This window comes from Chamaea fasciata, unplaced genomic scaffold (assembly GCF_029207755.1).
Source record: "Chamaea fasciata isolate MVZ Bird 193981 ecotype frontalis unplaced genomic scaffold, bChaFas1.0.hap1 SCAF_18, whole genome shotgun sequence".
In the NCBI taxonomy this organism is placed as follows: Eukaryota; Metazoa; Chordata; class Aves; order Passeriformes; family Sylviidae; genus Chamaea; species Chamaea fasciata.
In genome coordinates this window covers 3632157-3647393 of record NW_027094103.1, presented here as the reverse complement: position 1 = coordinate 3647393, position 15237 = coordinate 3632157, and the positions used below count along the sequence as shown (strand labels likewise).

At 49.4% G+C, this 15237-nt stretch overlaps 1 protein-coding gene across 1 annotated transcript in view; it reads left to right on the top strand.

Moving 5' to 3' along the window:
* The window catches only part of BICDL1 (BICD family like cargo adaptor 1), a 50007-nt gene extending 35752 nt beyond the window's left edge, over positions 1-14255 (top strand). Inside the window, exons 7-10 of the mRNA XM_066199469.1 lie at positions 644-787; positions 3843-3973; positions 6536-6656; positions 10042-14255. Coding sequence (XP_066055566.1) covers positions 644-787; positions 3843-3973; positions 6536-6656; positions 10042-10242 — 597 coding nt within the window. The 3' untranslated portion in view covers positions 10243-14255. The remainder of the gene's footprint in view (positions 1-643; positions 788-3842; positions 3974-6535; positions 6657-10041) is intronic.
* Positions 14256-15237: the final 982 nt, after the last annotated feature.

The following is a 15237-nucleotide window of genomic DNA, read 5'->3' as shown; positions in this document are numbered from 1 at the left end:
TAACCCCTGTGTCAGGAGGTTCTGTCTCTGTGAATTGTCATTGGTAGAAATGTCTTGGCAGGAGCTGCCAAACTCAAATCTGTGGCAGGTGAAGGATTTTGCTGGCACAAGATGATGTCTGTAGGATGTGGTCCCCAGGCTGCTGAGCAGGAGGGGGTGGCAGAAAGGGACCACTCAGCATCCACATAAGTGCAGAATTACAACAAAACACCTCACTTTTGTTGTGGCTGAAATCAGGCCTGTTCCCATTCCCTATAAGCTGGTTGTATTGCCATTATGACTTATTTGGGGTGCTGTGGTGAGGAAAACAGGGCAGCCCCTGCAGGGGGCTGTGAGGGAGTACTCACCCTCCTCATTTTAGTACTCAATAGGCTGAGTATAGAGATGAAGTTGCATTTGTTAAATAAAACGTAGAGAGTCCACAAACAGAGACTGTAGCCACATGGGCTGCCAAATGGGCAGTAGGTCTCTAAATTTGGTTTATGCCAAGGTCTGCATGCTCTTCACATCATGTGTGGAAGAACACCCTTGGTTGAGTGCCCTTGGTTGTGGAAATGGATGGGAACAAAAAACTGGTACCAAATTAATACAACTGCCTTTTTTAAAGTGACATCTGAGCAAGAGATTTCTCTCCCGCTCTCAGAGTTCCCGGCGAAGCGACGATGACACCTTAGAGGAGCAGATCAGGAGAACAAGTGAGGATTCACGAGCCCTGAGGGAATTAATGGAGGGAGAACGGGGGAAACTGAGGCAGAGTTTGGAGGAGCTGCAGCGACTGCACAGCCAGGTTAGCAACTCCCACACTTTACATGTGGTCTTGTAACAGCAGTGTTCATCCTCCAAGACATGCCTTCTATCAAAGAGACCAACATGATAAATAACCCAGGAGGATTTAGGCCAAAATGGTTGGTTGAGGGAGATTTGTTAAACTTAATGCAGAGGATTTAAGCATTTAGGATGGAAGTTTCTGTCAAATTGTCTGGGGCCCATCCAAGGCATCATCTCAAGCAGCCAAACTTTCTTTAAGCTTTTCTCCCAATCAGCTTTTTAGCCCATCTCTGTTACTTAAATTATTCTCAGCAGAAGACCTCAAAGTACAAAGCTGCTTGATATGGGGTGTTGGAAACCCAAAGGTATCCAGGCTGACCTGGATTGCTGCACTGAGGCCTTGTGAGGGGTGTGTGTGCACCCTTTCCATGGATTTAACAGTGCTGCTCTGCTGTACATGGAGCAGGGCTTGACCTCTTCCACAGCAGCATCACCAAACCCTCAGAAAAGCACTCCCAGAGAATCCTAATTGTGGCCAGGCGTGCACCAGGCAGCACCCCAGGGACCAGCTGAGGCAACCTCAGCAGCAAGGAATGGTCCAGCCCCAACACCAACTGCACGCCCAAAGCACAGACTCCCACTGCATCCACACCCAGCACAGACACATCAGCTGTGTCTGAGGCCCTGTGCCAAGAGCAGGAAATGGACACAGGCCACCAAAGAGGTGCTTGGCAGTCCTTGTCTCTGTGGGGGATCTTGGGGCTGCAGCAGAAGCAGCAGCAACTGCACAGGAGCAGGGAATGGGCTTAATGTCCTTGGCCAGTCTTCCCAGCAGTGCTGTATCACCCTTCGGAGAATAAATAGGAAAAATCATTAAATACCCTGGCAGTGGTGGCTGCACATGTGCAAGGGTGGGAAATGTCCTGCTTCCACAGCAGCTGATCAGGGCAGAGTGTGGGAGGGGAGCAGCCCCGGAGCCCGTCCTTCCCCTAGGTCTGCTCCCCTCAGCAGTGTGGCCACCACAAGGGACACTTTTGAAGGTCCAGACTTCTGCCCCCAGTGAGACACGAGCCCAGACACTGCCCTGGCCATGCTGCTGCAGTCCTGTGCACCACACACGAGCCCCTCTTGCCCTTAAACACACCTGAAAAGGAGGAGACAAGGGCTCGATCTCTGCAACCTGGCAGTGCTGACAGAGACCTTGAGAAACTTACTCACAGATTTTAGGCTTGTCTGATCTCCTCAAACTCTCCAGCCAGGAAGGACCAGAAGACCAGCTCTGTATTGCAAGTCTGGAACCCTGGGTCTGCTTTTTGGGGTCCCCAACTATCAAAGCTCTGAATATTTAGTAAGCAGAGGGAGGACTGCAGTTCTGTTTCCTTCTCACACCTCTGTGTGATGTGGAGAAAGATGGGGCATAGCTACAAAAGCAGCAGCCATTACTCTCAGAGAGGAACTCCAGCCTCCCACAGCAAGTACACATCTCCCACAGCTTTTGCCTGTTATCCAGCCTCACACTTGCTCCAGGTTTAATTATTATTCTCACCTCCGATTGAAGAGGCAGCATCGTCTTCTGTTCAGTGCTACAGAAAATTGATGCATGTGGAAATCTGGTCCACCTGGGGGAAGCAGTGCTCTGCTGCCTCCTCATCTCTCCGTTCTGGCATTGGTATTGATACAATCAAAGGGGAGCTTCTTCTAAATGGTTTTTAGGATCTTGTGGCATCACACACATTCACTGCTCCTTCCCAAAGAGCACGGTGAGCAGGTGGAGACAGGAGGCACCCCCTTCTTTGTCTACACTGAGAAGCTATTTCACACCTCCTGCCTGTTTGTTTCCTGCCTGTTTGTTTCCTCCCATTCTTACCTGAAGCACAGACAGAAACAATTAAAATTCCAAACCTATCCCCAAACACCATGTTTTGGGTCTCTGCATCCTCTGTCCCCTGGGATTTCTGTAAAAGTGCTCAGCACCTTTCACATCACCCCATCACCGCTGCTGTCTGTCTCATCATTGCTCTGAGGCGCTCCCCATGTAGGGCTGAGGGAGGGCACAGCGCCCCAATTCCCTGGCAGCCCTGGCACAGCTCCCCGGTTCCCTGGCAGCCCTAGCACAGCTCCCCAGTCCCGTGGGGAGTTTCTGCACAGACAGGGTGCATTCACACCCTCCTCCCCCCGGCCCAGCCGTGCCTCACTAACGGCAGATCCTCCCACGCCCTGGATGTGATGAGCCCTTTTTGACTGTCTGCCCTCTATTTAAAGATTTCTTTGAAGATTCAAGCACTGCTAAGCTGCATTTAGAGGCAGGAGGTGGGTCAAACGCTGGAAGGATTTCCAGGTGGTGGAGTAGCGTAACGGAGCATGTGTGTGCCCTAGACAAAGAAATTAAATGTGTATGAAATATTATGAAGCTGTGCTAATGCAATCCTTGCATGATTTCACACCCTATTAACTCACTCTGCACAGGACCAAAACGATAGATCATTTCTCAGACTATTTAAGACTCCAGACATATTTCAAAGTCTAATTAAAACTGTAAGATGTGCCAGTAACACCTTCCATGGCATGAAAGAGAATTTTCACATCCTTTGTCTACAGCTTCATATTACTTCAGGAGACTTAATGGTCCCTTCAAAAAATATTATTTGCTTGTAAATTATGTTGGCAGTAATTTAACCCTGTAAAGATCAGAATTATAACCGTCAGACTCAGAGCACGTGTGCAAACTGCAAGACAAAGTGCTCGGAGAGGGGCAACATTTTAGCGCCGATGCCATAGTGTCAGCGAAGTCACAGGTGGGTCCTGCCCTGCACAGCTTTCTGTGCTGTTTTTGCCCGTTACTGAGGCCATCCTGGTGGCACATCTTGCTCGGGTCAGCATCCCAGGGCCGGCCAGCACATTTCATGGTGGGTGACACCAGCACTAACAGCCCCACACGGCAGACACAGCTCTTTTTTACGACCTGGGTATCTCTTCACCTGCAGGTTGGCCCGTGTGGCTTTTTCCCCGCGCACAACGCTTGCGGTGCATTTCCCTGAGCAGCCCTGGGCTTCACAGCCTCCCTCTGCCCACAGGTGACGCTGCTGAGTGTGGAGATGACGACGCTGAAGGAGGAGCGGGACCGGCTGCGCGGCGCCGCCGAGGACAAGGAGGCGAGCGAACGGCTCCTGCAGGCCATCAGGGACCGCGACGAGGCCATCGCCAAGTGAGTGGCACCAACAGCCAGGGCCGGCCTGGGGCGGCACTTGTGGAGTGTCCTGGCAGGAGATGCCTCTGGAGTGGCTTTCTCTTACTCTGCACTGCAGCTGTGACAAAGGGATGTCTTGGCTTTGCTGGCGTTGGGAAATGCTGCCAGGAGCTTGGGAGCAGGGCAGGAGATGCTAAAGGCAGAGCTGCCCCACGGCTGGATTGGGGGCATTTAGGAGCATTCTGTGAACCACGTTTGTGCCGTTCCTGGTGCTGGTGTGAGTCACAGCAAGGAGGAGAGGACTTCAGGGAGCCAAATGGAAACACTAGGTCTGCCCTATTTGTCACATTTTTCTTCCTGTGCTATTCCAGACACACAGCCCTGCTTTCCTGACCATCCCCATTGTGGCCTGCCTGGGCTTCTTCCCTAAACCGTCACTCCCTCTCCTTTCCTGTTCCAAGGTCTTTTTTGCATCTCCAGTCCTGTTGACCTTTTGTGATTCTCTCACTGGTTTGGCTCTTTATTTTGCCCATCCTCCTTAAAGTTCTGTGCAGTTCTGCTCCCCCTTACCCCAAATCACGCTTCCCCAGCTCTGCCCTTGGGCTTGCCAAAACGCCCTGAGCGCTCCTTGCCCAGAGGAGAGGGACAGACACCTTTAACCCCTGTGTGCTCTGCTGTGAAGGATTCATCTGATAATCCCTTCAACAAGCAGGTGGGCCAGGACACCACCAGTCAAATTTCTTAGGGAAAAGCCCTGGACAAGAGGAGGGGCAGGAGAGGGTTGCACCTCTGAGGGTGCAGGAGCTAAATCAGCCCACACCATCCCTTTTCATGAGTGGCTCGATCGCCCGTGCTGCCCTTGCTGGGCTAGCTGGCTACCAAATTCCCGTCGCTGTCCTCTGTAACACCTCCATCTGTTGGCAAGGAGCAGGAGCGTCCCAGCTGTCTGCCGGGCTCAGGGAGGTAGTTCTGACATTCCCGGTGCGTGTGGGTTGCTGGCTCTGCCGTGGCTATGGCAACCCTGCCGCTGCCATCAATCCCCTGGAGACATCCAACCAGCAGCGGGGAAGCCTCGCAACAGAAGGCTGTTTCAGGTGTCCAAACCACAGCCGGGAGTGGGAGGGCACAGCTTCTCCAGTCCCCTGCCACCCTGCTGGACAAAGCACCCGTGTTTGGGGCTGGCTGTCCTGCAGTGCAGGAGCCCTGGGAATGGGGCACGGGCGAGGGGGATCAAGGAGCAGAAAGTGGCAGCAAGTGAAAGCAGTCAAGAGCATCCTGTCACTGAAGTGAAAACATCCCTCCCAGACCCAGTGGGCTGGTTGCTGCCTGGAGAGGCTCGTGATTTTCTTCCCACCTCACACCCCAAGGGTTAAGTTGCTTTTGTTGAACCCATCCCCCCAAAAATCCCTAGCTCTGAACAGAAATAAAATCACTGCCCGAGGCAGACATCTGGTGTGGAAAATTTTTGCTTGAAGCTGAAGTTTGGCAACATGGGAAGCAATAGGAAAACAGGATCCTTTCAGAGGAAGCGTTAAGCAACCAGTACCTGGAATATGAACACAAATTCCTAAATTGCTCTTCTGCAGGGGAGCATAAGGTGCTATTAGGAGACAAGGAATTAGCTACAGTTAATAAGATGCAATTATTTCTCTCAAAAATGTTTGCAAGGAAAGATGGTTCCCAGCAAGTCATGTTACAGTTTCCCATCACGCAGCAGTTAATTGAAAACTTAAGCTTTGTGCTCACCTGTGTGCTCCCAGCATGGTGAGCAGCATTTCCCGGCTTGTGCAGCTTAGGAAATTCCTCCATCCTAAAGTACAACTCCTTTCCACAAGCAAGGAACAGCTGGAACATCTCAGCCACTGAGCACCTGGAGCACTTTGGGTGACCTTGTCCATGGCATGACATGCCCAATGGCCACCAGATGTCTGGAAGAAATGCAGCAGAGGTGTTCCCAAGGGCTGGGACAACTCCGCTGAAACTGGGAGCTTTCCTTAAAGCCTAACATTTAATTCAAACTATTATAACAGTTTGTCATTCTTAAAAAGTATATGCCATGACAAGCTCTCTTCTTTCATTTCTTCCTTCAGTCCAAGTCCCAAGTGAAAGCAGAATTGTACACTTTAAGAGGTTTTTTATTTGTTTGTTATATATTGCAATTTATTGATCAAGCAATCAGACACAGGTCATTTGATTTTTAGCACATGCCATTTGTTCTCTATGCATGTAAACAGAAGAGAAAATGTTTGTATATAGATTCTGCCTAGTTCTAGATCTCCATTTTATTGGCAGATCTTGCACATTATCCAGGCACACTATTATCTTACACAGCAGTGTATCTAATTTTCTTTCAGTATTCCTCACAGTGTGCTTATCAGAAATCTGCTGGTTTTAAAGTAATGATGTCAAAAGTTCTGTCCCACTCTTCAGATTAATAGATTGTCCAGAATACAACAGAGATGAACACCTTAGGATGTGGGGACTTTCCAGTGAAAGGCATAAATTGTAGACTTGTTTAGATATGCTTAACTCTTCATTTAAAAAGTAAAAGGTGCCATGCCCCGATATCTGTCCCTGCAGGAAGAACGCGGTGGAGGTGGAGCTGACCAAGTGCAAGATCGACATGATGTCCCTCAACAGCCAACTCCTGGACGCCATCCAGCAGAAAGTGAACCTCTCGCAGCAGCTGGAGGCCTGGCAGGTGAGCTCCCCGGCAGGGCAGGGGCTGCGGGACACATGACCCCAGGGCCACCCTGCCTGTAGGTGTGTCCTGTTCTCCGCCTGAGCATCCATGGATTGCGCATTTGGGGACGTGGGAGGAGCTGCCCCTCCCTGCTCCGAGCCTTTTGGCTGTGAGCTGTTAGTTCTACAGCTCTAAACACTCATTTAAAGTGGAGAAGCAGACTGTGCCTCCTGGCGCAAAAAGAAATGTGCACGTTGCTCTGTCCTGGGGAGGGGAGGGGTCCGTGCGGGAGATGTCCCTAGGCAGGCACACCTTGGGTCTGCGTGGGCACAGCATGTCTGTGCATTTCCATGATGGAGCAGAAAGGTGGGGGAACGAGGCTGTGCCGATTGTTGCTGCACTGTTTTCATCAACTCTGAAGATCCGTCAAGAAGGAGAAGCTAAAATTCCAGTTCTTCACCAAGGTAAAAAAACAAAGTCATGGCAGCTCCACAGCTGCCCTGGAGATGCTGTGCTTGGGGTCAGTGGGGAAAACTCTTGTGAAGGCAGAGAGCCCTTGAGAGCAGACAAAGCTGCCTCCTCCCAGAACCAGCACCAAGGGAGGGCTACTTCAACAGAAAATAAAGCAGACTCGAGAGAAAAGGTCTGTGCCATTTATACTGATTTGTTGCAGACCTTGCAGGACCCCAGCTCTACTAACAACCAACCTGACCAGTAGAAACCTTTCCCGTACAACCTCGCTCCTGTTTCAACTCCACTGTGTTTTCGTTTCTCTCTCTCTCTCTCTCTTTTTTTTTTTTTCTCCTTTTTCTTTTCTTCTTTCTTTTATTTTTCCTGCTTACAGTTTGCTTCCTCAGGGCTTTTTACTATCTGGCTCCTTTGGTTTCTGATCTAGTGGCCTTTCTCAGTTCCTGTACCAACAGCTTTAGTCGTACACCCCTCCTGCCTTTGAGGTGAGCTCCCCATACCCACCATCCTGTCTCCATCTGCTGCCATCATCACCCACATCCTTCTCTGCCCTCACCATCATCTGGCAGTAGGGGCCAGTGGGGGTCTCCATCACCCACCAATATTCCACCCTCACCCCCATCCCAGCACCAGCCAGGGGCAGCATCCTGCACCCCATGGTGAGGCTTTACCAGGGCACCACGGGGAAAGCCAGGCTGAGGTGCACATGTTATTAACCCTCTGCACATATTTAGTATCTGGAAAGCTTCTTGAAAGACAGACTGGGATTTTACTTCTCAACCTCATTGTCCAGTAAGGGACACATCAGTGCTCTGCATAGGAGCTGTTTGGATCCCAGTTCAGTCTGGATGGGTGGTATAAAGTGAGGCCTACTTAGTGCTAGAATAAACCCAGCTTAGGGGTTAAGAACAGGTCCAGACCTGCTCCCATCAGCTCTCTGAGCTGAGGCCCAGGCCCACTTCATGGCAGTAAGTTGTCTCCAACATACTGACCTGAGGTGTCACTACACAGCAGCAAAATAGTTTCCAACTACCTCATGTGCCCTCAACAGCAGCTCAGCCACAGAGGCACAAAACAAGTCAGGTGATCTATGTATTTTGGGGACTATTTTGCAAAGGGGTTTGCAGAAATTTTCTGATAAAATAGGATAAAAGTCTTTGCTTTAGCTGGGCGTAATTGGATGCTTTAATCTGGTAACATTTTGCTCTTGCACACTTCTAGTCTGCATTTCACCAAGGGCTGTCAACAAGATTACAGTGTTCTCTAAGGACATAATCATACAGGCTATAAAATAGGACTCAAGGAAAAAAATCCCCCCATCCAAGTATTTTGCTCTCTGACTCACTCATCTGACAGACAGGGACTCAATGCAGTGAACTCTCAATAGTGCATACTGTATTTTTTTATATATATGCTATTGTTATCTGTATATATATAAAAATATACATATAAATCATTCTCATCCTTTGTTGTATGGTCAGTCAAGGACACAGATCTGCCATGCAGGAGCCTGGGTACCTACTTCATTTAGCAGAAGAGGTGCCTTCAAAATCCAAGTGCTGTACATTTTCACGTGGCAGCTTCAGTTCTGGAAACCTGTCTCACTGATATTTCATACTGATGTTCACCTCAACCTCTTCAACTCTCCCTCTGCCTTTCCTCTCTCCAGCCCTTCTCTAGAAAGAAGCTTCCCCAGTCTGTGTAGCTCTGCACCCTTCTGCTCCCACAGGTGAAGTCCCCATACTAAATTCAGGTCCAAGTCATGGCTATCAATCCTTTTCCCTGCAGAAAATGCTGCAACAATAGATTATCCATTAAGCTTCCCATCCCAGCTGGCTGATCTGATTCCAATCCAGAGCCGCTAGGGCACCTTCTGGGCAATGGCAGCACCTTCCCTTCAGTCCTGGGGCTGCCCTGATGGGCTACCCCTCACCAGGTACTGAATGAACAGAACTTCCACCACTCCAGCCCACCCTTGCTCTCACCAGAGTATCCTTGCTCTCACCAGGCAGTGTCTTCAGCCCTAATCAGGGACCAGACCTCTGGAGAGCAGTTGATTCCTCCTGTGGGGCTAGTTTGTATACACACATTTTCACTAAGCTGTAGCTTAAGTATTCAATTGGAGGAGAAGCAATGGATCTGAAAGTTTAAAATCTGTAAAATTTATAGCCAGGTTTTCAAGAAACATGTTAGCACAACGTTAATGGCAACCGGTCTGGGTAATTATTTTGTATAAAGCAGCTTCACTGTGGTGCAAACATGGACAGTATCAGAGCATTTCTGGTACATCTGAAAAGCCACAGTTCATGTCGAGCTGTCAGCCAGAGCTCCCACTGTTGTGCTGGCTGTAGGGGAAGGAGAGGGTCTAAGGGACGAGCTCAGTTCTGTTTGGTGAGTCTGGTGCAAAGCCCAGGAGGGATCTGGTGGCCCCACACCTGCCCCAGCCCCCTCAGCACCTTCCCTAAAGAAGCCGCAGTGACAGTGGCCATGCAGCCGCTCTGCCACCCCTGCCTGTGCACTTGGTGTGCACACAGACCTGCTCAGCACAGACCTCCGTCCTTCTGGCCTTTGCTTTCAGCTGCCTATGTCCTTATTTATTTCTCCCCCAAAGAGGACATCTGCAAGCTGCAGCCAGCAGAGAAACACAGCTTAGGGGTGGCACAGAGTCCCAAGCAGGCACAGAGCTCCTGTGTGAGACCACCTGAGCAATTTATCCCTCAGATTTGTGTGATGGATCTTCCTCACTCCCTGAAAAGCCTCACGGCAGCAGGCACAGCTGAGCCTGCTGTCGGGTGGGGACACGGGTCTGTCCCTGCTCCCGTCATCCCTGCTCCATCTCATCACTGCACGTTTCACACCCATTTTAGCCGCCCCGCGCGAGCTCCCCTTGAGCATCAGCTGCCACTAAGGCCTCTGTCCTTTCCCTCTGCTGCAGGATGACATGCACAGGGTCATTGACCAGCAGCTGATGGACAAACACCCGAAGGAATGGAGCCAGCTTGCTTATTCCTTCTCCAGTGGCTCCGGCGCCAAGCGGAGTGCCAGGCCCTCCCCCGCCTTCAGGCCGGAGCAGCAGGGGGATGAGCCCGTCGGGGCCGAAGGAAACCGTCTCTTCTCCTTTTTCAAGAAAAATTAATATGGAAAAGAGAAAACTCTCCAACAATTCCTGCTTCAAGATGGGGAATGGGGCAGCTGCCCAGCTTGCTGATGGACCCAAGTCTGATCCACTGAGTAAAAAAGAAGGGGGCAAAGGAGTTAACCCTTGAGACTCTGCACTATTTACACCGCACCTGGTCTGAACCAAATGTTTACATGAATTGGAGATTTGCAAATTGACAATGTGATTCTAGTAGAAAGAAACTTTTCTTATTCTATAAGTGAAGTGATAAACTTCAGGGTATATTTTAGCGCTTTGACACAGTCCAGTTTCTGCTGTGAAGAATACTCTGATTGTCTTAAAAGCAATCTTATGCTGGAGAAGGAAATAAGCAGCCCCAAGACAGAGCAGTGCAGGGGATTGAGAACTGCTGTCACAGCGAGCACGGGGGGAAGAAGAGGGCTGAATGCAAGAGGACAGAGGGGAGCCATTTGTACCACCCTGGCAGCTGTGACATCCTTCATCCATCCCACTGAGACCGCAGTCACTCTGGCCCCAGCATTACCATGTTTTGACAAATGTAGCTTTCTCCGTGGTGGAAGTTGAGCCCTCGCTGCAGATCCTGCCTGGGCACCATCTCCCCTGGAGCTCTGTGTGGCTGTTCACCCTCGCTGGGATCCAGGCTCCTCGCAGCTCAGAGGACAGATAGGCGGTGTCACTGTCCTCTCCAGCTCCCTCCTGTTACAGAGGTAAGAGTTGTAGGCTGTAGCTACACAGATTTTTCCCCAGGAGACTGACCATCTACAACAGATTACAGACTGGATAAAAGTTGTGCATGTTCAGTCCTGGGGCACCTGCTGTTCTTCCAATGGCCAAAAGTAGTTTGGGAGCTTTAGCAAGTCACACACCTCTCCCCAAAGCCATACACATCTCCCAGAGTAAGAAAACTCTCATTTTAACCAGATAGGCCCCCAAAAGCCTAACTAATAATTCACTGAAAGCCTACTCCCAGTGATGTCAGTCAGTCTTTGACACTGGGTTGGCAGACTCGGTTCTCAGAAAGCACACTGGCATCTGCCTTCACTGAAGCCAAAGGCTATCAGGGTGTCTAACAAAGCTCTGGAAAACCTGCAGGTTACTCTGCCCTATGCAGTAACATTGGTTATGGTCTGACAGAAAGGAGTATTTGTCCCTGCCTGTGGGTCAGTTGCTACTCAGCCCTTTGGTGAGCAGGTAGCCAAAGGTCCTTTTGATCAAAGATGACCAGAGCCTGCTTTGCACGACTTGATCAACAAGAAGGAACGTGGCTTTTTTGGTGTATGCACACAGCAGTGCTGGAAATCCTGCAATACTCAAGTAGGGACCTTCCCTCTGCACTGGATGGGCACTTTACAGCTCTTCTCCTTTATCAGTCTACCATCACAAGCCAGTGAGGAGCACCAGGCTCAGTTCAGAGATGTCCTGCTGCTGTCATGCAATTTTCACACATTCTCCCAGCTCATGATACCCATGGGCCCCAGTGTGTTTCCTGCTGCTATAAAGAGGCCACCACCTACACTGTCCCACAGCAGACAGAGCTGGGTGCACCTTCAGCTCTGCCCTGCTCAGCAACTTCGGTGCTAACACACCATCCCACAGGGAGCTGCTATCTCTGCTCACCACTTACAGGAACAAGCTTTCTGCTAGAATAGGTACCAAACACCTCCTAAGCAGCAGGTAAGAGGCTGGTGGCTTGTGTTTTAGTATTATTCAGCTTACCTGTGGGATAGATCATCCATAATACCTCAGTACAAATATCCTTTCTGCCTATGAAGATATGAGCATTCCTGTATTTCCTTATTAGCATGAAACCACCACACTGGTATGAAATCACCTTGCACTAAGGCAGCTCTGGGCTGCAAGAAGCAGAGTGCTCTGAGATTGGCAATGATAGTAAAGAGCTGAGTGGTAAAACCCATCTACGTGAAAGCAATGAACCCTGGAGTGCAGAGTCTGCTTCAGGAAATACCTGGGCAAAGCCCCACCAATACAGCTTGATGCTTATGGGGAAAGGAATCAAGAGCCTCACGGGCAGGGAAGGAAACCGAACCTTGGCCTCTCCTCTCTAGGCAATGCTCAGCTGTTGAGTATCTGCTTGTAGTCACTTGTGCAAGTGAGGGGAAGGGCTGCAGCGCAGTGCCACGTGCTCTCAGTCCTCATCCTCCCATGTACTGTGACTGTACTGTGACTCTGGATAGGGCAGGGACACGAGGCACATGCTCAGCACCTCCTGCTGTCAGGACTGTCACACCCACACACCCACATGCATTACCCCAACCACTGGTACCTGCAAAACGAGGCGTGGCTGCGTGGATGCCTGTGACACCTGTGACAGTGACACCTGCAAACACTGAAAGCGATGCTCCTTCGCAGGAGAGCCACGTGAACATCTCGGTCCTCAGGGACCTTTCTTCTGCTGTCAGTTGTCATTTCCCAGACCCCACCAACTCTACTCAAGCCACATGCCCAGCAGTTGTGTGAGACTCTACCCCAGTGAGGATGGATGGATGGATGGATGGATGGATGGATGGATGGATGGATGGATGGATGGATGGATGCAATCCTAAGGCAAGGGACTCAAGTTATCCTATGAAGATGCAGTAGTGAGATGAAGAAAGGTGCCTTCTGCTACGTTTGCTGAGAAAGTGACTCCATCAGCTGCAGGGGTAGGCGCAGCGCATCTCTTCATTTAAGAAGAATCCTTAATTCCATTGCAATTTCATTTATTTAACAAGAGTGACAGAAGAGATTGCAAGAGGAAAGTCAGCATGTTCTAAGGTGCCAGTTGGGTATGGTTTCTTCAAACAAGCCCCTTCACCCTAAAGACTTAGTTGCACTACTAAACCCAGAGATACAAGAGAACTGGGTGTAATGAACTGGACAACACACCAAAGGAGACCTCCTTGTGCTGAGCTGCTACTCTACAGGAACAGAAACTGCCTTAAACACAGCAGCTAGGTTTTGTCTTCTGTCTTGAAAAACCTCACTTGTGCAGCCCTTCACCCCTGTTTGTCACATTGTGTTTTAACAAGGTCCCGACTACTTCACCCTGTGCTGTCATTAACACACTCACCTGTATCCTGTCATGGCCAGGAGCCCGGAATCAGCCTTGCAGTGCTGGTTAGAAGACACTTCACTTGTGGTACTTGACTCTTCCAGGGCACACACAGCGGCTCCGGGGGATGAGATGGAGGAAGCACATTAATCCAGCAGGTACTCAGCATCCCAAAGGAGATTTAAGGAGTGGGATCAGCAGCTCTGAACACAACCCTCAGCCTTGCTTTTGAGATAATGGTAAATAAAACAGTAGTGCTGCACAGTCACTGTTCAAATATTGCACAGAGAAGAGATGCCTGCTGAGATTAAGGTTACAAAGGACTTTCCCACAGCTGAGTACCAGGTGACTGGGCAAATGTTTGTTATGCCAGCCTGAGGGAAAAGGGATCAGTCTCCCCTTCCTAAACTCTGCAAGGGAAGCAACTGTAAACAAGGAACAAATGTAAATGAAAGGCAAGTCACTAGCACTTTATCTTCATACAAACTTAGATCAGCAACTTGCCGTGGAGATGAACAGTAAATCAAAAAGTCACTGACAACAGAGTCATTTTGCACAGAGAGCAGGAAGTGAGGCTGCAGACAGGGCCACATGCACTTGTCCTACTTAGAATGGTGAATTCCAGATATGCCTCTCCATCAGGCAAACTCTCTACTCCCCACTCGGCTATAAAAAGCAAGATTGTTTGAACCAAAAAGCCAAGAAAGGAAGTGTCTGGGTGCTGCAGCAATGATTCCCTTGGATTGAGAGGGAAAAAGCACACAGCAGGGACAAGCAGAAAGAATGTACCTATAGATATGTACATATACCACAGTGCTGTAATTTTTGTATGTAGCAGTCATGTAAATAAATGTATGGTTTTTATAAGATACATATTATAAAAATCTATAAAGGCATATTTTTAGTAAAAACAATGCTCTACTTCTTTTGTAAATAGTTCTCTTCAGAATAAAACAGATCATTTATACGATACTGTCTCAGCTCTCACCACTTTACTGTGCCCAGCTGTAAAACAAGCTCATTTTTTGAACTGTCGTTTAACACCCAACAGCATCTTCAGTGCTGCATCATCCCGTCAGCCAGGTAAAGCCCCTGTGTGTGCTTAGGAGAGAAGGGGCCAGGGCAAAAACATTTGAAACATTCGTATCTCTTGGTGCACAGGAAAACAGAAAGGTGGGTAAATCTTCCCACCTTCCAGCCATTTGTGTCCTTTACTGGCCCTGCTGCGGAGGCAGACTCGAGGTGGAAGTAGTTCAGACAACCAGACACAGACAGTGACACACCCACAGCTGGCAGCAGCTGCAGCTCAGACCATCCCCAGGAGTTCCCACCTACTCCTCCCAGAAGGGCACAAACGGAGCAAAAGCACCTTCCCAGAGCAGGTTTTTTCCATCGCACTCCCCAGGAGCAGCCTGGGCAGGGCAAGGGGATGCTGAGGGCACAGCCACGGCTGCAGTTCCTGCACAGATTAATTAAACACACGTTAATTTCCTGGGAAAGTGAGGAGAGACTCCAGATGCTTTTTAGTCACCTCGGGAGGAGGAGCTTTCAAAGCTCACTCAATACCTTTTGTTGAGCAGAAAGACAAAAGATTCCAGCACAATCACAGGCATCTCACTTCACACAGAAATAAGTTACCAGCTCCACCTTGCTCTTTCATTCAAACTAAAACAGCAACTAAACATTTGAAAGCATTAATTATGGTTTTTAATATCACCTCTCAGGAAATAACCCTTTACACTCAGCAGCAGAGCTCACTCCTGGCTTGCCACCCTCCACCTCCAGGTGCTGGACAGCAGAGGAAACAGAGCCTCAAAAAAAAAAAGATTTGGCAGCTTGTAACCTTTATTTTTAGTTTTTTAAAATTATTTAAAAAGCATAATTAGAAACTTTCATTACAGAAATAATCCTAGCAAACCAGTTAGACATTCCATTGCTCA